Here is a 23,321-nt window from a genome sequence, read left to right as displayed (position 1 = left end):
TGACAGACCTTATAGACTTACCAATAAGAAACAAAGTCAGATCATCAAGATCCTACCTAAACCTACACTACCCAAATTGCAAAGGACTGAAATACAAAACAACTTACACAGCCGGCTTCTCCTACATAAGCGCACAACTATGGAATGGGCTCCCAAAAGCTGTGAAAACAATCCACGACCACTTGAACGTCAGGAAATCACTAAAAACCTACCTCTTCGAAAAGGCCTACCCCAACAACCCCACGTAACCCTCTTCACCTACCAACACAGCATGACTATGATCGAACAGGACAACACGCAATCTTCATCCATTCTGATCCCAACGACCCCACGTAACCCTCTTCACCTACCAACACAGCACGACTATGATTGAACAGGACAACACGCAATCTTCATCCATTCTAACCCCAACGACCCCACGTAACCCTCTTCACGTACCAACACAGCACGACTATGATTGAACAGGACAACACGCAATCTTCATCCATTCCGACCCTCTATTTATACCTCATACGATCACTATACAACTTTGTATTTGTTATCCACCGACTGGGCAAACGCCTCTGACGGTACTATGTAAGCCACATTGAGCCTGCAAATAGGTGGGAAAATGTGGGGTACAAATGCAACAAATAAATAAAATACAGTGCAGACAAAGGGAAGAAATGTGTCGTTAATTTGGATTATTTTTCCCAGCATCTAATTTAGGGGATCTTTTACAAAGGCCCGCTAGCATTTTTAGTGCGCACTTAATGCTAGAGACACCCATAGGAATACGTGGAGGAGCATAATCGATCGCAAACGCCCATCTCCATGGGCGACTATCTCCGAGGACGGGTACGCGAAGGAGCGGGACAGACCGTATTTTCGAAAAAGATGGGCATCCATCTTTTGTTTCGATAATACGGTTGGTGCCGGGCAAATGCATCGGATTTGTGCGGATTTGAGCTGAGCACTATCGGTTTTCAGCAATAATGGAAACCGAAGCTGCCCAGCTCAAAAACAAACACATCCAAGGCATTTGGTCTTGGGAGGGGCCAGGATTCGTAGTGCACTGGTCCCCCTCATATGTCAGGACACCAACCGGGCACCCTAGAGGGCACTTCTAAAAAGTTAAAAAAAAAAAAATTTAAATACCTCCCAAGTCCATAGCTCCTTTCCCTTGGGTGCTGAGCCCCCCAAATCCCCCCCAAAACCCACTGCCCACAACTCTACACCATTATCATAGCACTTATAGCTGAAGGGGGGCACCTAGATGTGGGTACAGTGGGTTTTGGGGGCGGTTTGGAGGGCTCCCATTTACCAGCACAAGTGTAACAGGTGGGGGGGGGGGGATGGGCCTGGGTCTACCTGCCTGAAGTCCACTGCACCCACTAACAACTGCTCCAGGGACCTGCATACTGCTGTGATGGAGCTGGGTATGACATTTGAAGCTGGCATACAGGCTGGAAAAAAAAGTTTTTAAAGTTCTTTTTTTTTTTGGTGGGAGAGGGTTAGTGACCACTTGGGGAGGCAGGGGAGGTCATCCCCGATTCCCTCCGGTGGTCATCTGGGCACTTGGGCCACTTTTGGGGGACTTGTTCGTGATAAAAAAGGGTCCAGAAAAAGTGACCCAAATTCTCGCTTCTGGCGCCCTTCTTTTTTTTGATTATCAGCTGAGGGCGCCCATCTCTCCTCGGCCGATAAACACGCCCCAGTCCCGCCTTCACCAAGCCTCCAACACACCCCCGTCAACTTTGTTCATTCCCGCGACAGACTGCAGTTGGAGGCGCCCAAGATCGGCTTTCGATTATACCGATTTGGGCGCCCACGGGAGAAAGGCGCCCATCTCCCGATTTGGGTCAAAATATGGGCGTCTCTCTTTCGAAAATAAGCTTGATGGTCATCTCTAGCATTTAGTGCAAGCTAAAAACGCTAGTGCACCTTTGCAAAAGGCCCACTTAATAAAAAGTGTGATGTGCAGAGAATTTACATTGTTGTTTTCCAGTCGTGCATATCCTACATAATAAAAGGCACCTCCAACATTCTGAAGCTGACTGCATGGCTGAGGCATTCCTGCTCTCTGTATCCATCTCCTGAATTGACATCACGTACTTCCGGGTTCGTCACAAGCAGAAGTAACCAACCACACGAGCTTTCTCGGCTTCAGAATGTTGGAGGTGCATTCTATTAAATAGGATTGGTCAGTTCCTTGAAGCACAGCCAGAGCTCAGCATCCTGCACAGTAACGCTCAGACACCAGAGAGAGAGAGAGAGAGTGGCGGGCTGACACCAGAGAGAGGGCAGGAGGGGGGGGGCCTGACACCAGAGATGGGGGGGGGGGGGGGGGAGGTATCTCTGTCACACACACACTCTCTCACACAGTCAATGTCTTTCTCACTCTCACACTGTCTCTCACACACTCTATGTCTCACACTGTGTCACATTCACTCTCTATGTGTCACACAGTCACTCACACACTCTCTTGGTCTCATACACTCAGTCTCACAGAGATTCTGTCTCACACTCTCTCTCGCACACACTGTATCTGTGTGAAACACACTCTCTCTCACACACTGTGTCTCACATACGCACTTGCAGACACTCTCATTCTCACACACTCACACTCTCTCTCACAGACACACTCGCACCCAGACTCACTCTCTCTCTCTCTCTCACACACACATACTCGCACATTCACTCTCTCTCTCTCACACACAGTCACTCTCACATACACTCTCTCAAACATACACACACTGAGGAAAACCTTGCTAGCGCCCATTTCAATTGTGTCAGAAACTGGCCTTTTTTACTAGTGACAGAATAAAACAGAATGAAACAATCTATTACCACAACTATGACTTCTTACACAATCTTCATTCCATACCACAAATTTTACATTAAAATCTTATGTACATATAAAATCACATGTGTATAGTGCTGTTACCCACACTTCATAAACATAAGTACATAAGTAATGCCACACTGGGAAAAGACCAAGGGTCCATTGAGCCCAGCATCCTGTCCACGACAGTGGCCAATCCAGGCCAAGGGCACCTGGCGAGCTTCCCAAACGTACAAACATTCTATACATGTTATTCCCGGAATTGTGGATTTTTCCCAAGTCCATTTAGTAGCGGTCTATGGACTTGTCCTTTAGGAAACCGTCTAACCCCTTTTTAAACTCTGCCAAGCTAACCGCCTTCACCACGTTCTCCAGCAACAAATTCCAGAGTTTAATTATGCGTTGGGTGAAGAAAATCTTTCTCCGATTTGTTTTAAATTTACTACACTGTAGCTTCATCGCATGCCCCCTAGTCCTAGTATTTTTGGAAAGCGTGAACAGACGCTTCACATCCACCTGTTCCACTCCACTCATTATTTTATAGACCTCTATCATGTCATCAGTACACATCAATACACATATAACATCAACAACCCTTCACAAGAAGAACAGACTGCACCCTCCCACTCAACGAAAAGTAAGAGTCTTAACAAGAAACGATGTACTTATCTTGACAGTCCTCCAACAGCTGATGAGGAGAAATTCATGTTGCTCCGCACCAAACTGACGCGGCGGCGCAACCGTTACGAGTGCAAAGGAAACTCCACAATCAATATATCTGTCAATTGAGTCGCTGTCGGTATCTATCCGTTGAGTCACTCCAAAGTTGTAACAAGACTCTGAATGTTGTACGTAGTCGGATGCCACGGCATTCTGCTTGAATATATAACGAGCATTAATGCTGATACTCGAGCCCGTCCTTAAAAGTACAAAGAGATGTATTTCCATATATTGGATCTTCAGTGTATCTTTGATATATCTTATGCATACTAGCTATGGATTCCCAAAAACTCAATTAGATGTCTGACTAGTAGGACAGAATTGCAAACCTTTGCTCCGCAGAAACTCACGGTCTGTGGCGTCTCTCCCCCTCCACCCCATCAAATTGTGACCTCAGATTTATCACCGAGTAGTCTTATACTAGTAAGAGCACATCCTTTGTAAAAGACCCTTTCAGCTACTAAAATAGACAGTGGTCTTCCTCTCAAAGAGTATAGGGACAGATTTAAAGATGATAGAGACATTTAAACAGCAGCTTACCTGCCTTATATGGCACCTGAGGTGGAGCACGTGCACACCCATCCCCCTCCTCCACGCAAGGGGGTGTGCGGAGCAGGCACGCGCTGTCGGCTCTGCCGCTCCCCTGCCCCCTTGGATGTCAACTTCCTGTTCCGGGGCAGGGGACCGGCAGAGCCAACAGCGCGTGCCTCCTGCATGCGCCCCGTCGCTGCCGGCACCTCGGGCAGACTGCCCCACCCTAGAGCATTTAAATACCTCCATGGTATAAATGCATGAGAAGCAGAAAGAAAGCTCTGGAATGAGGGAACATAGGATGAAGGTGAAAGGAGACAGACTCAGGAGTAACCTGAGGAAATACTTGTTCATGGCAAGGTCGGTGAATGTGTGGAGCGGCCTGTCAGTGGAGGTGGTGGGGATGAAGACTATCTGAATTCAAGAAAGCTCGGGACAAGTACATAGGGAGCAGGGCCATGCCAACACGGTAAGCGAGGTAAGCATGGCAGGAGGGCGCCATCCTCTGGGGGGCGCCCCGCCGTACCATGCTTACCTCGCCCTCTTCTCCCCAGATCCTTTTCCTTTTTTGTTTAAATTTACCTCTGTCCGGCGGCAGCGTAGCGTTAGTGAGGAGGCGGCGCTCCCCCGCCCCGACGTGTCAGTCTTCCCTTCGCTCAGTTCCGCCTTCTTCTGACATCAGAAGAAGGCGGGACACTGAGCGAAGGGAAGACTGACACGTCGGGGCGGGGGAGCACCGCCTCCTTCTCACTAACGCTACGCTGCCGCCTGACAGAGGTAAATTTAAGCAAAAAAAAAAGGGAAAGGATCTGGGGAGAAGAGGGCGGTTAGTGTAGCGATCGTTTTGGGGGGGGGGGCGGGGCCAACTGCAGGGGGATGCCGGAGACCCTAAGCACGGCCCTGATAGGGAGAGGGAAGGGTGGGTGGATTAGAGAGGCCATATGCTCTTTATCTGCCTTCATTTTTCTTCTTTTCCAGTCCACTGTGCACTTCGTGATCTTCCTTTTCCTTCTGCGCTGTCTGGAAATGAAATATGGAAAGATGATGATAAGCAAAGATCCTGTCTTCAGGTCTGTCCAAGAATAATACAAACCTAGAAATGCTACTGTCTTCAATTATACTTCCGTAAGACATCTGGTAACCACTTTACTGTTCTTAATTTAGAAATGACTTCACTCAAATCAATACGGTCAGTTCATTCGTTTCCAAAAGCATGTCCATGTATATCTTTAAAAAAAGAAGGAAAAGCCTTTAATTTCCAATATCCATTTAAATATCAATCATTGGCATAAAAACCTCCCATCCTCTCTTTATTAAATTGACTATTTTAATTTCCATATGTTTATATTTTATAACTTTCAATCACAGTTCATATGAAAAATGTTTTTTTGTACTTAGCAAAACTTCAAGATCTTCCCGACATTGGCCGCCATTTAGCAGTGTACTAACCGCTGCATCAGAGAAACCATATTTTCAGTCAAGAGAGGATGACTCCGTGACAGTGGCGTTCCTAGGGGGGCAGACACCCGGGGCGGCGCCCCGCCCCCCCCAATGCAGCGCGGACCCCCCCCCCCCCGGGTGCAGCACCCCCCCCCGATGCAGCGCGGACCCCCCCCCGGGTGCAGCACCCCCCCCCCGATGCAGCGCGGACCCCCCCCCCCACCGGGTGCAGCCACCCCCCCCCCAAATGCAGCGCGAACCCCTCCCCCCCGGGTGCAGCACCCCCCCCCCCGATGCAGCGCGGACCCCCCCCCCCCGGGTGCAGCACCCCCCCCTGATGCAGCGCGGACCCCCCCCCGGGTGCAGCACCCCCCCTCCCCCCAATGCAGCGCGGACCCCCCCCCGGGTGCAGCACCCCCCCCCTGATGCAGCACAGACCCCCCCCGGGTGCAGCACCCCCCCCCCAATGCAGCGCGGACCCCCCCCCCCGGGTGCAGCACCCCCCCCCCGATGCAGCGCGGACCCCCCCGGGTGCACACCGCTGGGGGGGGGGTGCCGCAGCGCGTGCCTGCTCAGAGTTCCCTGACTTCACGCGTTCGCTGCAGCTCCCTCTGACCCGGAACAGGAAGTAACCTGTTCCAGGGCAGAGCAGAGGGAGCTGCAGCGAACGCACGAAGTCAGCGAACTCAGAGCAGGCACGCGCCGCGGCACCCCCCAGCGGCATGCACCCGGGGCGGACCGCCCCCACCGCCCCCCCCCCCCTCCCCTTGGTACGCCACTGCTCCGTGAGCACAACTGGAATTGTTGTTCGGTCGCTATCCCCTGTATACCGCAGAACGGTGGCCAACGTTGGGGAGACCTTGAAGCTTTGCTGAGAAGTTATGTACTAAAAACATTTTCACATATGAACTGTGATGGTAAGTTAGACAATGTAAATCTATAAAAATTAAAATAGGCTCCCTGTTTTCCTATCAATATTTGTAGCTCTTTCCTTAAGCCTCTCCTAATGCTGATACTGCACTCCAAACAAAACCCAGAGGTTAAGGTAAAAAAAAAAAAATAAATAAAACACCCTACGTGCAGTCAAAACAGAAATCCAAAGAGTAGGGGTGGACCAAAAAATCTTCGCAGCCTGAGGTACATAAAACAAACTTTATTCAGCAGCACACAGGGCCGTGTTTCGACGGAATATCCGTCTGCTTCAGGGGTCTGACACTTACTGTTGAAAATCTACTACTACTACTACTATTTAGCATTTCTATAGCGCTACAAAGCGTACGCAGCGCTGCACAAACATAGAAGAAAGACAGTCCCTGCTCAAAGAGCTTACAATCTAATAGACAAGAAATAAAGCAAATCAAATCAATTAATGTGTACAGGAAGGAGGAGAGGAGGGTAGGTGGAGGCGAGTGGGTACAAGTGGTTACGAGTCAAAAGCAATGTTAAAGAGGTGGGCTTTCAGTCTAGATTTAAAGGTGGCCAAGGATGGGGCAAGTACCTGGCAGAAACCCAAATAGTAGCAACATTCCATGTAGAACCCCAAAGAGTAGCAAGATTCTAGAATTCTAAAGAATAACAAGATTCCATGCAGAATTTCAAAGTGTAGCAACATTCTATATAGAATCCCAAAGACTAGCAAGATTCCATTCAGAATCCCAAGTACATAAGTATATAAGTGTTGCCACACTGGGACAGACCGAAGGTCCATCAAGCCCAGCATCCTGTTTCCAACAGTGGCCAATCCAGGTCACAAGTACTACTACTACTACTACTATTTAGCATTTCTATAGCGCTACAAGGCGTACGCAGCGCTGCACAAACATAGAAGAAAGACAGTCCCTGCTCAAAGAGCTTACAATCTAATAGACAAAAAAATAAAGTAATCAAATCAATTAATGTGTACAGGAAGGAGGAGGGTAGGTGGAGGCGAGTGGTTACGAGTCAAAAGCAATGTTAAAGAGGTGGGCTTTCAGTCTAGATTTAAAGGTGGCCAAGGATGGGGCAAGACGTAGGGGCGCAGAATAGAACAACTGATGATCAAAAAGCCTCCTCAACCGCGGTACACTATCCCGCGGCCTCTCCTGTAGCAGTCGGTAGTCAGCGCTCATTGGCTCAACCATACCTGATAACTGTAAACCACTATGATGTTGGTTTTCCATAGCGGATAAATGCAACCTGAACCTGCACTAAATGAGTGCCCTTTGCGGTAAATGCAGGGCAGCCCCCCCCCCCCCCCCCACCCCACCATCACATTTACCGCATGGACTTTGCACTTACTGCATGTTAATCTTTGCTGTTAATATGCAGTTAATTGCAAAACCTACTGTACCGTACACGGCCCCTTAGTCTTGCCAAAGTATTTATACTGGGTTAGACCGATGGTCCATCCAGCCCAGTATCCTGCTTCCAACAGGGGCCAATCCATGTGACAAGCAGGGCCGCCAGGCCCAGGGCAGAACCACCGCCGCTGGGCCTGGGGCAGAATCGTCATCGCCACTGCCACCACCCCCCCCCCCCAAATCATCATCGCCACCGCCCCCCCCCCCCCCCCCCCACCCGCTCACCCGCCTGAAGTACCTTGGCTGGCCCCGCCAGCTGCAAGCAGCGTGGCTCCTTCTTCTGTCCAGCATTGCCTTCCCCTGTGGCTGCTTTCCTCAGGTCACACACGCTCAGTCTCAAAACTGAGCATGCGCGGCCTGAGGGCCCAGCAGCTGCTAGGCAGGCAATGCAAGGGAGGGGCCTGTCGCCGGAGTTTTCTCTCTCCTGCTGCTGTCGGGACGCGATCACCCGGGTCCCGTCAGGAGCAGGAGAGAGAGCGAGAGAGACCCCTGCACCGGGCCCCCCCCCCTTGTCCCCCTTCTCGGTGGCTATGGTGACAAGTACCTGGCAGAACCTGAAGTTCCATCAGCGCTAAAATGGCAGTGAATGACCGGAGCCTTTTCCTCTTGTCAGGATTCTCCCCAGAAAACACAAAGTCTTGCAGAACCCTGAGGATCCAGTAGGAGAAGATGAGGATGTCCGTGCTGAAAGGGAGCGGGTTAGTAGCCTCATGGCATCGGAAACCAATGAAGAGGTAAACCAATTACTTAATCAGTTATTTATGCAAATGATTTTCTTTCATGACAGAGACAAAGAAGTACAGAGTTTGCAACTCAAGAGCATACTAAGGAGGGTTATCAACATGGACCCGCCATAAAGATGTGTTATTTTCCTGTTAACCCTGGTTATCAGTAACTAGGGTCCTGATACAAAAAACTTACCAGGGCAGCCACGTGTGATTTAGACCGGTTGAAGCTGGTTTAGCAAGGACGGTATTCTGCGAGACATGCACAAAGGAGCCCTGCGGGCTTTTTTCCGTTCGCGGTGGCAGCCAACCAGAATGTAAAACTATGATAATGAGCTCGTTACTATTCAAATGTGCATTCCATGCGAATCATATTCATTTCTGACCGATACAGAGAAATGAACGCCTACCTTGTCTGAGAAAATTTTAATGGGAGGTCAGGAGCTGTTGGTAGTGGTCCTCTGATGTGTTCCTGGAGCTGTCGGCTGCGAGAGCTTTGTGTGCGGGGCTGAGGAATGGGGTGGGATGGAAGATTGAGCCCACTTATGACCCACACAGGAAATCAGAGCACCCCCCCCCCCCCCTCCACAGGCCAGTAGCGTCGACATCCTCTGCAGGAAAACCCTCCACTGCCAGCAGAGCAAAGACCTCTGGCAGGAACTCAGAGCACCCCCACACACCAGCGGCGTTGGATCCCCCATTGTCTGCTGTCCCCCACACACCACCTTCAACCTCAGCTTGCTGTGGAGCTGGCCAGAGGGTGAGTGGGCACAGACTTGCCCAGCGAAAGCAGAATGATGAATCTGGGTAGCCCACACCAGCAGTGGCTTTACTGTCCTCGCCATGGAGTCACGCTTAGCTCTTCGATACATGTGCATAGCAACCACGCTTACCGATTGACTGCTATGTGCATGCCCTGGCTCAAAATACAAATCACATGCAAATGGATTGCACAGACTTTTACCGTGCAGCTCATTTGCATGTAGTTTCTTTTTCGCTTCGCTTACTATGTCCACCTCAGTCATTTTTACCAAGGTGGAAATAGCGAGCGGTGCATTATGGGGACTTTTGCGTATCGGCCCCCCCGATCTTATTGCATAAAACGAGGCCTGGGCTAAAATAGCACCAGTTAGTGGCAAAATAACCCATCTTAACAGTAGCCCATGTTGATAACTTCACTCCTTAGTGGAGGAAAATCTTATAATAGGTTATGCGAGCGTAATAAAAGAATGAATACCTTTTATTGTATTTTTGCAAAAGTGTGATATATAGATATAGTAGGACGAAGAAGAGATAAGTGCTAGGAATGACTTGGACATGCCATGGTTATAATCCTAATTAGCAGAAAGGCCTGTCACTGAATGATGGGAACTTAATTGAGGAGGTCTATACTCAGTCTTCTGTTCACTCCCCAATTTAAAGGGAAGTGGGAGTGAGAACCAGGCTATCCAAAGACAGGACCGCAGGAGTGGTAAATCAACACAACGTTGTGTTTCGGCCAGATGGCCTACATCAGGAGTCTTTAAAACTTAATTGAAAAATGAAAAGCCAGAAGTAACGACATGCAATTGTGATGGTCTTAAAAAAGACCTTTGTGGTAAAATGAGGCTGGATCGCGAAGCCTTGCAGATCAGCCAGCGAGGTCCTCTTCTTCCGGCGCAAGACTTCGTTCTGTTTCTGTGAGTCTGACGTCCTGCACATACAACGTGCAGGACGTCAGAAACAGAACGAAGCCTTCGCGGGAAGAAGAGGACCTCCTCGGCTGGCGGGGATTGGGGTCCCCCACCAGCAAAGGTAGGCGACGGCGGGGGATCGAGAGGGTTGGCGGCAGGGGTCGACAAAGTTGGCGACGGCGGGGGGGTCGGAGGCGCCGGGGGGGGGGTCGATAATGGTGGGGGGAGTCGGCGCCGCCGGGGGCGGGCTAAAATGTGCCCCCTCACCTCAGGCTCTGGACCCCCCTCCTGCCGAAGTCTGGCTACGCCCCTGCCTCCAACCCTAACATTGTGCTCCATTGACCCTCTAGCCGAGCAAAATAAGGAGAAGGTCATTTCCCTATTATTATTATTCTGGAGAACTGTAACTTAAAAAAAAAAAAAAAACAGACCCAGGAAACAGGAGCACCGATATTGTAACGGATGAAACTAGCGTCGCTGTACTGAATAATATTCAAGCAAAGACAGGTGAGCCAGTGGCATAGCAAGGGGGGGGGGCAGGAGGGGCGGTCCACCCCGGGTGTCAGCTCGGGGGGGGGGTGCTCCCTGCCAGCTGTCCCCCCCTTGGCGCATTGACACCCCCCCCCAGTGCCCACCCTCCTCCGTCCAACCAGCTCCCCCTACCTTTAAAAAAATATTGGAATCCTCGCGCCTGCATGTAAAAGAAATGTGCAGCGTCTCATTGGGCCTTCTCTCGCTCTGGCTGTCCCGCCCTTGCAGAAATAGGAAGTTGCGTCAGCAGAGGGCGGGACAGACAGAGCGAGGGAAGGCCCAATGAGACGCTGCACATTTCTTTTACATGCAGGCGCGAGCATTCCGATATTTTTTTAAAGATAGGGAGCTGGTTGGACGGAAGAGGGTGGGCACTGGGTCGGGGGGGGGGGTGTTGATGCGCCAAGGGGGGGGGGGTATGTCACCCAGGGGGGTGCAACGGCGAACCCCCCCGGGTGGCAGCCCCCCTCGCTACGCCACTGTGGTGAGCTGCAGCTCTCATTCCTTTTCAATGTCTCTCGTTTCTGACCTTCTCAGAACGCAGTCATTGTAGCCAGCAGCCTGCGAAAGGAGTACAAGGATCAAAGGGCCAGTTCCATTTTCAAAAAGAAGAAGAAGGCAGCCACCAAAAATGTCTCTTTCTGCGTCAAAAAAGGTAAATATTGCATTTGTTTCCTGATCTCTTTAGGGTCGACATTCAAAGCTACTACTACTTAACATTTCTAGAGCGCTACTAGGGTTACGCAGCACTGTACAAATTAACAAAGAAGGACGGTCCCTGCTCAAAGGAGCTTACAATCTAAAGGACGAAATGTCAAGTTGGGGCAGTCTAGATTTCCTGAGTAGAGGTGTAGTGATTAGGTGCCGAAGGCGACATTGAAGAGGTGGGCTTTGAGCAATGATTTGAAGATGGGCAGGGAGGGGGCCTGGCGTTTGGGCTCAGGGAGTTTATTCCAAGCATGAGGTGAGGCGAGGCAGAAAGGGCGGAGCCTGGAGTTGGCGGTGGTGGAGAAAAGCGATTGGGCTCTTGCCTGGTTAAATCACCTGTGCGTGACTATCCACTGATCTCCAGTGCCAGTTAATCAGATAGCAGTGCTGAATATACCCTCCAACCACCTAAGCCAAAACCAGCTATGTGTGGGCAGTCTAGGGGCAGAGTCGGCCCTTATGTCGGTGGCGTGTATAGGGTAAGTGTGTTGTGGTGTATGCACCCCCGTCAGACCCGGCCACCCCTTAAAATCCTCTCAGCGTCTTCACCTGGCAGCGGCACTCATAGGCAGCGGCGTACCAAGGGCGGGGCGGTGGGGGCGGTCCACCCCAGGTGCACGCCGCTGGAGGGGCGCAGAGAGCAACCGCGTGCCTGTCGGCTCCGCTGATTCCCTGCTCCCTCTGCCCTGGAACAGGTTACTTTCGGGGCAGAGGGAGCCAGCGGAGCCAGAGCCGCGCGGCTGCTCCCAGCAGCTAAGAATGCACCCGGGAGGGGGAGGGAGTTGATGCGCTGGGGGGGGTGCGCATCGGCGATCCGCCCCGGGTGGCAGCCAACCTAGGATCGTCACTGCTCATAGGCTGCCTGCGGCCTGTTCTGGGACTTCCTCCCCGAAACGTCCTGCCCAAAATTAACTCTTTCCTTCCATTTTCACTGTGAGTGATCGGAAAGTGATGGACAGTAGAATTTTCTGCTCATAGGTGGGTCATTGACAGTTAAAGTGGAGAGCTAAATAGATGCAAATTTCATGCATGCAGAACTTACGAGGTAATGGGGAGGAGCCTGCTGGTTCAGCGGTAACTGCGGCTTTTTTTTTGCACATGTCAAAAGAAAACAAAAGTGCCTTTTGTCAAGCTGATATCTACCGTGTTTCCCCGAAAATAAGACACTGTCTTATATTTATTTTTCCTCCCCAAAACGCGCTAGGTCTTATTTTCGGGGGATGTCTTATTTTCTGGGAAACATCGGTCGCCCCCCCCCACCCGAGGTCGCCGGGCCCCCCCTCCATCGCTCCCGGAACTAACCTGAAGCTCCTTTCACCTTCACAAGTTCGGATTCGGAGCAGCAAGCAGCAGCGCAGCAGGGCAGACCTCTCCTTCCTTCCATGTCCCGCCCTCGCCTGACGTTACGTTACGACAGGCGAGAGCGGGACACGGAAGGAAGGAGAGGTCTGCCCTGCTTCGAATCCGAACTTGCGAAGGTGAAAGGAGCTTCAGGTTAGTTCCGGGAGCGACGGAGGGGGGGGCGACCGACCTCGGGTGGGGTGGGGGCGACCTCAGGTGGCTCTCGGCGGCCCTGCTTAAAAAAAAAAGTTTGGTAGGTCTTACTTTTGGGGGGATGTCTTACATTTTAAATTTGCAGGAAAACCCCGGTAGGTCCTATTTTCGGGGAAACACGGTATGTGCAGAGCAATAGTTACAGATGTGTGCGAGGCACTTTCATTTTTTGTCGGACGTGCGCCTTTTATTGCTCCCATCTGTCACTAGAAAAGTTTAGGGAACCCCTCACGAGCAATTTTTATTACCTATGAAATAACATAGAAAATCAGATGGAAAGAATAACCTGCCCTGAAGGTGGACAGTACTTGGTAGAATCTCAGCTCTTTCCTGGTGGGGATCCAGAGATATGATACAGCAATAGGAAGGGATCCTCAGAAGCTTAGCGGAGATTGGGTGGCAGCACCGGTGGTTGGGAGGCGGGGCTAGTGGTTGGGAGGCGGGGCTAGTGCCGGGCAGACTTCTACGGTCTGTGCCCTGAAAATGGCAGATACAAATCAAGGTCAGGTATACATATAAAGTAGCGCATATGAGTTTATCTTGTTGGGCAGACTGGATGGACCGTACAGGTCTTTTTCTGCCGTCACCTACTAAATTGCTATGTAATAGTTAAAACAACGAAGAGGCTGGTGGCACATTATAGACTAACTAGTTTATTGAAGCATGAAGTCCAAAAAGGGAAAGAGGATGGGACTTGATATCAGGGGCGTAGCCAGACCGGTGGGAGGGGAGTCCAGAGCCTGAGGTGAAGGGGCACATTTTATCCCCCCCCCACCCCCCGGTGCCGCCAACCACCATGCCACTTTTGACCCCCCCCTCCCCCCCGTGGCACTGCCCCTCCGCCCATCCCTTTCGACCCCCCCCCCCTCCTGCCGCCGCCAACCCTCCCCCGCCACTGCCAGGTACCTTTGCTGGCAGGGGTCACCAACCCCCACCAGCCGAAGTCCCCTTCAGTGCCAGTCTCCAAGTCCGGTGCGTTTGCCAACCTGGATTCTGTCAGGACTCACAGAAACAGAATCCAGATCAGCAACGTGCCGAGACCGGCGCTGAAGAGGACTTCGACTGGTGGGGTTTGGGGACCCCCGCCAGCAAAGGTACCTGGGGAGGGTTGGCAGCGGGGGGAGGGGGGTTCGAATGTGGCGGAGGAGGGTCGGCGGCAGGGGGGTGAAAGCAGGGGGCCATGCCCCCGTGGCCTCACCTAGCTACGCCCCTGCTTGATGTACTGCCTTTCTGTGGTTACAATCAAAGCGGTTTGCTTATTATACGAGAAAAAGAAGGCGTGGGAACGGAGTCAGGCTGTTCAAAACAGACGCTGGATGAGGATAGTAAACTTTTAATAAATGATTATATACAGGTACTAATTTGTACCTGGGGCAATGGAGGGTTAAGTGACTTGCCCAGAGTCAGGGGATGTGGATTAAATACATAGGGGGATGCAATGAATGTTGTTTTTTTGCTTTTGAGACCAACAGAGCTACTCTTAAATGGTTAAGTTTCCCATGTCTGTCGCCTTTGGCCTAACTACCAATACAACCCAAGTATTCTAACCAGTGGCGTACCAAGGGGAGGGGCGGTGAGGGCGGCCCGCCCCGGGTGCCCGCCGCTGGGGGGGTGCCGCGTGCCTGTCGGCTCTTCGTTTCATGCTCCCTCTGCCCCGGAACAGGTTACTTCCTGTTCCGGGGCAGAGGGAGCATGAAAACGAAGAGCCGGCAGGCGCGCGGCACCCCCCCCCCCCCCCAGTGACGTGCACCCAGGGGGGGGGGTTCTTTCGCCGGGGGATCGGGGGTTCTTTCACCGGGGGGGGAGGGGTGTCACGCTGTTCTGGGGAGGGGGCGCTGCACCCAGTGGGCGGGGCGCATCGGCGATTCGCCCCGGGTGTCAGCCCCCCTAGGAACGCCACTGATTCGAACTGTTTTTAGACTGATTGCTGTGCTTCTTGAGATGATGCTGCTGCTGTGTGGGACAATATTGACTAAAAAGATCTGGTTTGTTTTAGGGGAAGTCTTGGGGTTATTAGGGCCCAATGGAGCTGGTAAAACTACGACAGTATTTATGCTGACCGGAGAAACAACGCCATCTGCAGGACAGGTAGGTCCAGGAACGTTGCAAGCTGGAAGCACGCTCTGTGCAGCATGCCCCCCCCCCCAAACACCTCCACCTCACCCACTAGCTCTGGGTCGGTACATTCCTAAAGAAAATGCACAGACAATATAGAAGAAAAACACTGAATACGCCCGACGCCCACACTGGAATCAAATAGCGTTTCACCCCTTCTGGGGTAGTTGGGCATTGCTCAAAACTATATTGACTGGCATTACGCCATCTTGTAAGGCTAATCTCAAGGCCCTGAGCCTAGCCTTACAAGACGGCAACGTCCAACTACCCCGGAAGCAGGTCTGATTGACTCAAACGCCATTTGATTCCAGTGTGGGCGTCGGGCGTGTTCGGTATTTCAGTGCTGGCTCTTTTTTAAGCAGGATAAGCAAATTTTCTTTATGTTTACATTTTAGTTGTTTGATTAAGTATTTAGCTTTACATTGAAAATTGTAAAATAAGGTTTTGCCAAATAAAAATATGTATGTTATTTTAGTTTGGGCACGGCGGAAGCAAGTGCTAGACAGACTTATACAGTCTGTGCCAGAGCCGGTGGTGGGAGGCGGGACTGGTGGTTGGGAGGCGGGGATAGTGCTGGGCAGACTTTATACGGTCTGTGCCAGAGCCGGTGGTGGGAGGCGGGACTGGTGGTTGGGAGGTGGAGATAGTGCTGGGCAGACTTGTACGGTCTGTGCCCTGAAGGGGACGGGTACAAATCAAGGTCAGGTATACACAAAAAGTAGCACATATGAGTTTATCTTGTTGGGCAGACTGGATGGACCGTGGAGGTCTTTTTCTGCCGTCATCTACTATGTTACTATGTTACTATGACTGACTAATTACTTATAGGCTGGGACTTGAAACAGCTGGGGCTGTAAGACGTCCAATGGCCTCTATTTATGCCTAATGCCTCCCTGTTACCCTTTTAAGATTACTACTACATTCAGTATAAGCAGTGGCGTTCCTGGGGGGGGGGGGGGGTGGGGTGGGTGTGGTCCGTCCGTCCCGGGTGCACGCTGCTGGGGGGGGGATGCCGCGCGCGCGCACGCACGCACCTGTCCTTTGTCCGTTCCATGCTCGCTGCTGGGGGGGGGGGGATGCCGCGCGCACCTGTCCTTTGTCCGTTCCATGCTCCCTCTGACCCGGAACAGGTTACTTCCTGTTCCGGGGCAGAGGGAGCATGGAACGAACGAAGGACAGGCGCGTGCGGCACCCCCCCCCCCAGCGGCGTGCACCCGGGGGGGGTTCTTTTGCGGGGGGTGTCCTTTCGCCGGGGGGGGGGGGTCGTGCTGCATCCGGGGGGCGGGCGCATCGGCGATCCGCCCCGGGTGTCAGCCCCCCCCCCCCCCTAGGAACGCCACTGAGTATAAGCTACGTTAGATACTGTGTCATAGTATTTGGTCTCGGTGGTTTTCCATCCCTTCTTTATTTTTGACAGAATCCCAAAAAGTAGCGAGAGATATCACTGGTGTACAGTATAAACCTCCTAGGGACTTAGAAGCAGCGGTGGGGGGGCGGTGCGCCCCGGGTACACGCTGCAGGAGGGGTGCAGGGAGCAGCCACGCGGCTGTCGGCTCCGCCAGTTCTCTGCTCCCTCTGCTGTTACTTCCTGTTCCGGGGGCAGAGGAAGCAGGGAACCGGCGGAGCCGACAGCTGAGCGGCTGCTCCCTGCACCCCAGCAAGTAACAAGAATACACCCCGGGGGGGGGGGGGCTTGGAGGTGATGCACTGGGGGAGAGATGCTGCATCCAGAGGGGGGGAATGCAATCCGCCCTGGGTGGCAGCCAACCAAGAAACACCACAGCTTAGAAGTAAACCCTTCCTAAGAATGAGGAACTAGAATCTTTCGTGATGTTACACGAGCTGACAGAACTGCAAGTATGATTGCATTGATAAATGTTACATTTTCCTTTTAGTTAGGATTCTTCTTTTGCCTATTCTGATTTATTGTAGATGATACATTTAATTGATTATTGCCTGTGATTTTAGTATTGTTTTTTTCTATTAAGTCTGGTTTTTTTTTGTGTCTTTTGTAAACCGTCTTGAATGATCTTGTTCAGGAAGATGGTATATAAAAATTGTTATCAATAAATACATAAGTAAATAGATTTTTATTTTCTTTCATGACAGTGTGATTTGAGTACCCGATTTTACTCACCACTGTTATTTTTTTCCTTTCTCCTGTAACTTGACAACATACTTGGTCTAAAACCAGGGCCAACTCGGTAGTTCAGTGTTTTATTCCTGGATCAGATCTTCCTCTGGTGCTCAGGGTGCCAGGACGGAAGACAGTCAGTCTAGTAACATCATGGGGAGTATATTTCACAGCCCTGGGTGAGATAAGTCCCAGTCGTTGAACAACAGTGACACCTAGTGGCCAGACTTAGGGCATATGTCTGAAAGGAGCCCTGGTGCATGATCCCCTTATACTGACTGCATCTGTCACTCCAGGGATTGAACTGAGGGTTTGTTTGTTTGTTTGTTTATTTATTTATTGCATTTGTATCCCACATTTTCCCACCTATTTGCGGGCTCAGTGTGGCTTACAATACATTGTGAATGATGGAAATACAATTTGTTACAATTCGATTATGGGTTACATTGGGAAGGGTTATGGGAAGACAAAGTCAAAATATCATTGGGCGATAGGACAATAGTAAGAAACATTCGGGTATAACAATTTTATCTGTGGGTAGCAGGGGCGTAGCCACGGGTGGGCCTGGACGGGCCCAGGCCCAGCCAGTTTCCTCCAGGCCCGCCCAGCCCCGGGTGTCAGCAGGTGGGGAGGGGGGTGCTCTGCTGGCGCTGCAGTCCCCACCTGCCTACCAGCTCCACGATCGACGAGCAGACGACCCTCGTCTTCCATCCGGCATCGAGTCTTAAAAAAAAAAAAAAGCCCGGAGAAACGCCTCGCGTCTGCTGTGCACTGCTGTAAAGCAAGCAGCAAATCGTCTCGTCGGTCCTTCCTTCACTGTGCCCGCCCTTGCGGAAATAGGAAGTTACATCAGAGGGCGGGACACAGTGAAGGAAGGACCGACGAGACGATTTGCTGCTTGCTTTACAGCAGTGCACAGCAGACGCGAGGCGTTTCTCCGGGCTTTTTTTTTTTTTTTTTTTAAGACTCGATGCCGGATGGAAGACGAGGGTCGTCTGCTCGTCGATCGTGGAGCTGGTAGGCAGGTGGGGACTGGGTCGTGCAGGGGGGCTCGGATGGATTGTCGGGGTGGGGAGGGGTTCAAATTTATAGTATTTAACTTTTAAAGTTCATGGGGGGGGGGTAGAGAAGGGAAGAAGAAATGCATGCCCACCCAACCTACCCACTGGCCCACCCAAAAATTACATTCTGGCTACGCCACTGGTGGGTAGAGTTTTAAGTGTGTTGAAAATATGGGGGAGGGGGTATATAAAATAGGGAAAATGAGATGCAAATGAAGACTCATGACACCAAAACTAGCTGTGGGAATTTCCAGTTGATCTGGAAGCCCAAAGGAGCGATAGGAAATTAGCAGGCTAAAAAAGCGCGTTAAAACCATGTGTCTCTGTTGGTGCCTGTTCTGTAAAACCCAACTAATAGGCTGATTCTGCAGGTGTTTATCAGGAAGAAAGACACCGATGAAGGCTCAACTGGGTTCCTTGGATACTGTGCCCAGGACAACTGCCTCTGGCCCCACATTACTGTGAAAGCACATCTGGAGATTTACGCCGCTGTCAGAGGGATAAAGAAAGAGGATACAGATGTTGTCATCAAACGGTAAATAAATGATCCAAGTTGAACAAGTGACCGAGCAATGGACTATTCAGATTTATCAAGACTGTAAAGCATAGCTGATGATGTAGACCAGTGGTTCCCAAACCTGCCCCTGGAGACACCCTAGCCAGTCAGGTTATCCAACCTCAGGAGCTTAACCGAGATTGGATAGCAGAGCCGGTAGTGGGAGGCGGGGCTGGAGGTTGGGAGGCAGGGTTAGTGCTGGGCAGACTTATACGGTCTGTGCCAGAGCCAGTGGTGGGAGGCGGGGCTGGTGGTTGGGAGGCGGGGATAGTGCTGGGCAGACTTATACGATCTGTGCCAGAGCCAGTGGTGGGAGGCGGGACTGGAGGTTGGGAGGCAGGGTTAGTGCTGGGCAGACTTATACGGTCTGTGCCAGAGCCAGTGGTGGGAGGCGGGACTGGAGGTTGGGAGGCAGGGTTAGTGCTGGGCAGACTTATACGGTCTGTGCCAGAGCTGGTGGTGGGAAGCAGGACTGGTGGTTGGGAGGCGGGGATAGTGCTGGGCAGACTTGTACGGTCTGTGCCAGAGCCGGTGGTTGGGAGGCGGGGCCGGTGGTTGGGAGGCGGGGATAGTGCTGGGCAGACTTATACAGTCTGTGCCCTGAAGAGCACAGGTACAAATCAAAGTAGGGTATACACAAAAAGTAGCACACCTGAGTTGTCTTGTTGGGCAGACTGGATGGACCGTGCAGGTCTTTTTCTGCCGTCATCTACTATGTTACTATGTTTTCAGGATATCCACAATGAATGTCCATGAGAGAGATCTGCATTCAGTGCTTCCACTGCATGCAGATCTATCTCATGAATATTCATTGTGGCTATCCTGAAAGCCTGACTGGCTGGGGTGCCTCCAGGATCAGGTTCTAGACCAGTGCTTCTCAACCTTCTCCTGGAGGCACACCTAGCCAGTCGGTTTTTCAGGCTCTCCGCAATGAATATGCTTGCGATAGACTTGCACATAATGGAAATCCATTTTGTGCAAATCTATCTCACGAAATTCATTGCAGAAATTCTGAAAACCCGACCGGTTAGTTATGCCTCCAGGAGAGGTTTGAGAAGCACTGGTCTAGGGGTTTCCTTCACTCCCATTTTTTGAGGTAACGAAGAAGGTGTGACTAATTAATATGGTTCTCCAAGAAGAAGCAGAATTGCCTCACAAATGGATGATGTCAATGTGTTCAATTCTGGTCGCCGCATCTCAAGAAAGATATAGTAGAACTGGAAAAGGTGCACCGAAGGGCAATGAAAATGATAGCGGGGATGGGACGACTTCTCTATGAAGAAAGACTAAGGGAGGCTAGGGCTTATCAGCTTGGAGATGAGACGGCTGAGGGGAGACATGATAGAGGTATATAAAATAATGAGTGGAGTGGAACAGGTGGATGCGAAGCGTCTGTTCACACTTTCCAAAAATACTAGGACTAGGGGGCATGCGATGAAACTACAGTGTAGTAAATTTAAAACAAATCGGAGAAAGTTTTTTCTTCACCCAACGCATAATTAAACTCTGGAGTTCGTTGCCGGAGAACGTGGTGAAGGCGGTTAGCTTGGCAGAGTTTAAAAAGGGGTTGGACGGTTTCCTAAAGGACAAGTCCATAGACCACTACTAAATGGACTTGGGGAAATTTCACAATTTTGGGAATAACATGTATAAAATGTTTGTACGTTTAGGTAGCTTGCCAGGTGCGCTTGACCTGGATTGGCTGCAGTCGGGGACAGGATGCTGGGCTCGATGAACCTTTGGTCTTTTCCCAGTATGGCATTACTTATGTACTTATGACAGAGTACGGACAGGAATAAAATTGTCTACAGCATGAGATACCTTCTGGAAGCTTTTGGATAGCTCACCACACATATGCAGTACTTGTCATTGATGGGGCCTTTTCAGCCTTCACTTTTCCACAGTGCTAGATAGTTACGCTTCTCATTGTAATATCTCGCCACTTGTTTCACTTTATCTAGGTCACATGTGAAGCCTTCATCCCTTTTATTATCCTCAGTTAAGATTTTTGACCGCTTCTTTTTCCACTTTTCTGAATTCACATCTTGTCACCATTTTATGACGCTTGCCATTCCAGCTGGACCTTCTGGTTTTGAGAGTTATTTGATTTTTCTGCAGCTATACTTTTTGGCAACACCTTCCAGATTAAAGCTCTCAGCATGCATTATGAAATGCATGAAGTGGTGAGACCAGGGGCGTAGCCACGGGTGGGCCTGGGCCCACCCAGTTTGGGCTCAGACCCACCCAGCAACGGAGCACCCAGTGGGCCTTCTTTCCCCTCCCTCCGTCAGGCAGCGCCAGCCTAACTGTACAACAAAGCTGCACAGCACCGGGTCCGTCAGCATGCTGCCGCTAGCTCCTACCTTGTCATCTTTTGGCAGAGGTGTTAGTTCTGCTGCTAAATCTGCGGCGGATCCATGCGGTGCCAGGGCTGTCTCTCTGTACGCTGCTGCGACTGCTTCCTCTGCGCTAGCCCGCCTCTTCAGAAAGAGTATCGGAGGTGAGGCGGGGCTAGCACAGAGGAAGCAGTCGCAGCAGCGTACAGAGAGACAGCCCTGGCACGGTGTGGATCCGCTGCAGATTTAGCAGCAGAACTAACACCTCTGCCGAAAGATGACAAGGTAGGAGCTAGCGGCAGCATGCTGACGGACCCGGTGTTGTGTAGCTTTGTTGTATAGTTAGGCTGGCACTGCCCGACGGAGGGAGGGGAAAGAAGGCCCATTGGGAGCCAGTAGGTGGTGCCGGAGAAACCTGCAGCGGTGGCGTGGGGGGGGTTGGGGCAATGGGTAGCCAGACAGCCAATTTTGGGGAGAGGGGGGAGAGAGAAAATTTTGTGCCCACCCACTTTGTGCTCAGGCCCACCCAAAATTGGCTGTCTGGCTACGCCACTGGGTGAGACCATATTTGGAGTTGATGCCTGAGGCTTGTGGTGCCTTAGGCCTGATAATAACAAACCTTCTCGGTGCCCTCTGTATTTGCAGATTACTGAGAGAAGTGAAGAATAAAGGGGAAAGATCTCCAGTGCTTCTAAGTCTAACCCAGTGTCATTGGCATTGGAGACATCAATCCAGAGCAATCCAGGAGTTGCACCAGTAGCATGCCTTCAGCCTCTCTCAGCACTGAGCGCCAATCATTGTCTTTTTGATTTAGTTCATTAATCAACCTCAGAGAATACTAATGCTGAGTATTGTGTTCAATTCTGGTCACCGCATCTCAAGAAAGATATAGTGGAATTGGAAAAGGTGCAGCGAAGGGCGACTAAAATGATAGCCGGGATGGGACGACTTCCCTATGAAGAAAGACTAAGGAGGCTAGGGCTATTCAGCTTGGAGAAGAGTCGGCTGAGGGGAGACATGATAGAGGTATATAAAATAATGAGTGGAGTGGAACAGGTGGATGTGAAGCGTCTGTTCACGCTTTCCAAAAATACTAGGACTAGGGGGCATGTGATGAAACTACAGTGTAGTAAATTAAAAACAAATCGGAGAAACTTTTTCTTCACCCAACGCGTAATTAAACTCTGGAATTCGTTGCCGGAGAACGTGGTGAAGGCGGTTAGCTTGGCAGAGTTTAAAAAGGGGTTAGACGGTTTCCTAAAGGACAAGTCCATAGACCGCTACTAAATGGACTTGGGAAAAATCCACAATTCCAGGAATAACATGTATAGAATGTTTGTACGTTTGGGAAGCTTGCCAGGTGCCCTTGGCCTGGATTGGCCGCTGTCGTGGACAGGATGCTGGGCTCGATGGACCATTGGTCTTTTCCTAGTGTGGCATTACTTATGTACTTATGACATTGGCCCTTGTTGGAGCATGGTGTCAAGGTTTCTGAAGTACTGGCTGCTGCCATTCCTTCTAAGCATCCTTGGACAAAGGATCATTCATCTTCCTCAACGTTAGAAGGGTGAACAGCCTCCAAGAACTGGGGCCAGAAATTGACTTCTATAGATATTTGCAGAGCTGTGATATGGACTTCAGTTCATACATTCCCATCTATCTATTGTTTCGCAAGAGATTCATAATGCAACAGTAGGTTTGAACAGTCTATTCTCCAGAATCTGCTTGAGATTTAGAGCCAATTTTCTTGGATTTCCAGGATATCTCCACTAAAAAATAAAATAAAAAAGAACAACGGCAACACTTAAAAAGGCTTATTGCCAACAAAAACAGTATATGGTATCTGTCTGTTGGCAGTGCCGTTCACTTTTTCTCTTTTTTCGTTGAAGGCAACCTATAGCTGGGGAGTTTGACTTGTGAGGACTTGCAGTCTTGCTGGTGCTCAGAGAAAAAGTTACTTACCTGTAGTCTGTGTTCTCCACCCACCTACTTCTTGAAGTTCTCTAAATAAAATGTTTACGAACCAAGGAGGCCCCACAGAATGACATCAAGTGTTGCATATGTGTTGTGAGCT

At 50.8% G+C, this 23,321-nt stretch overlaps 1 protein-coding gene across 1 annotated transcript in view; it reads left to right on the top strand.

Annotated features, from left to right (window-relative positions):
• The window catches only part of LOC115472576 (ATP-binding cassette sub-family A member 9-like), a 200,452-nt gene that overhangs the window by 160,807 nt on the left and 16,324 nt on the right, over window positions 1-23,321 (top strand). Inside the window, exons 27-31 of the mRNA XM_030206869.1 lie at window positions 5,054-5,145; window positions 8,468-8,588; window positions 11,321-11,438; window positions 15,042-15,133; window positions 18,727-18,890. Of these exons, the coding sequence (XP_030062729.1) occupies window positions 5,054-5,145; window positions 8,468-8,588; window positions 11,321-11,438; window positions 15,042-15,133; window positions 18,727-18,890 (587 nt within the window). The remainder of the gene's footprint in view (window positions 1-5,053; window positions 5,146-8,467; window positions 8,589-11,320; window positions 11,439-15,041; window positions 15,134-18,726; window positions 18,891-23,321) is intronic.

Source organism: Microcaecilia unicolor, chromosome 6 (assembly GCF_901765095.1).
Source record: "Microcaecilia unicolor chromosome 6, aMicUni1.1, whole genome shotgun sequence".
NCBI lineage: Eukaryota > Metazoa > Chordata > Amphibia > Gymnophiona > Siphonopidae > Microcaecilia > Microcaecilia unicolor.
This window is presented reverse-complemented; position numbering and strand designations above follow the sequence as displayed.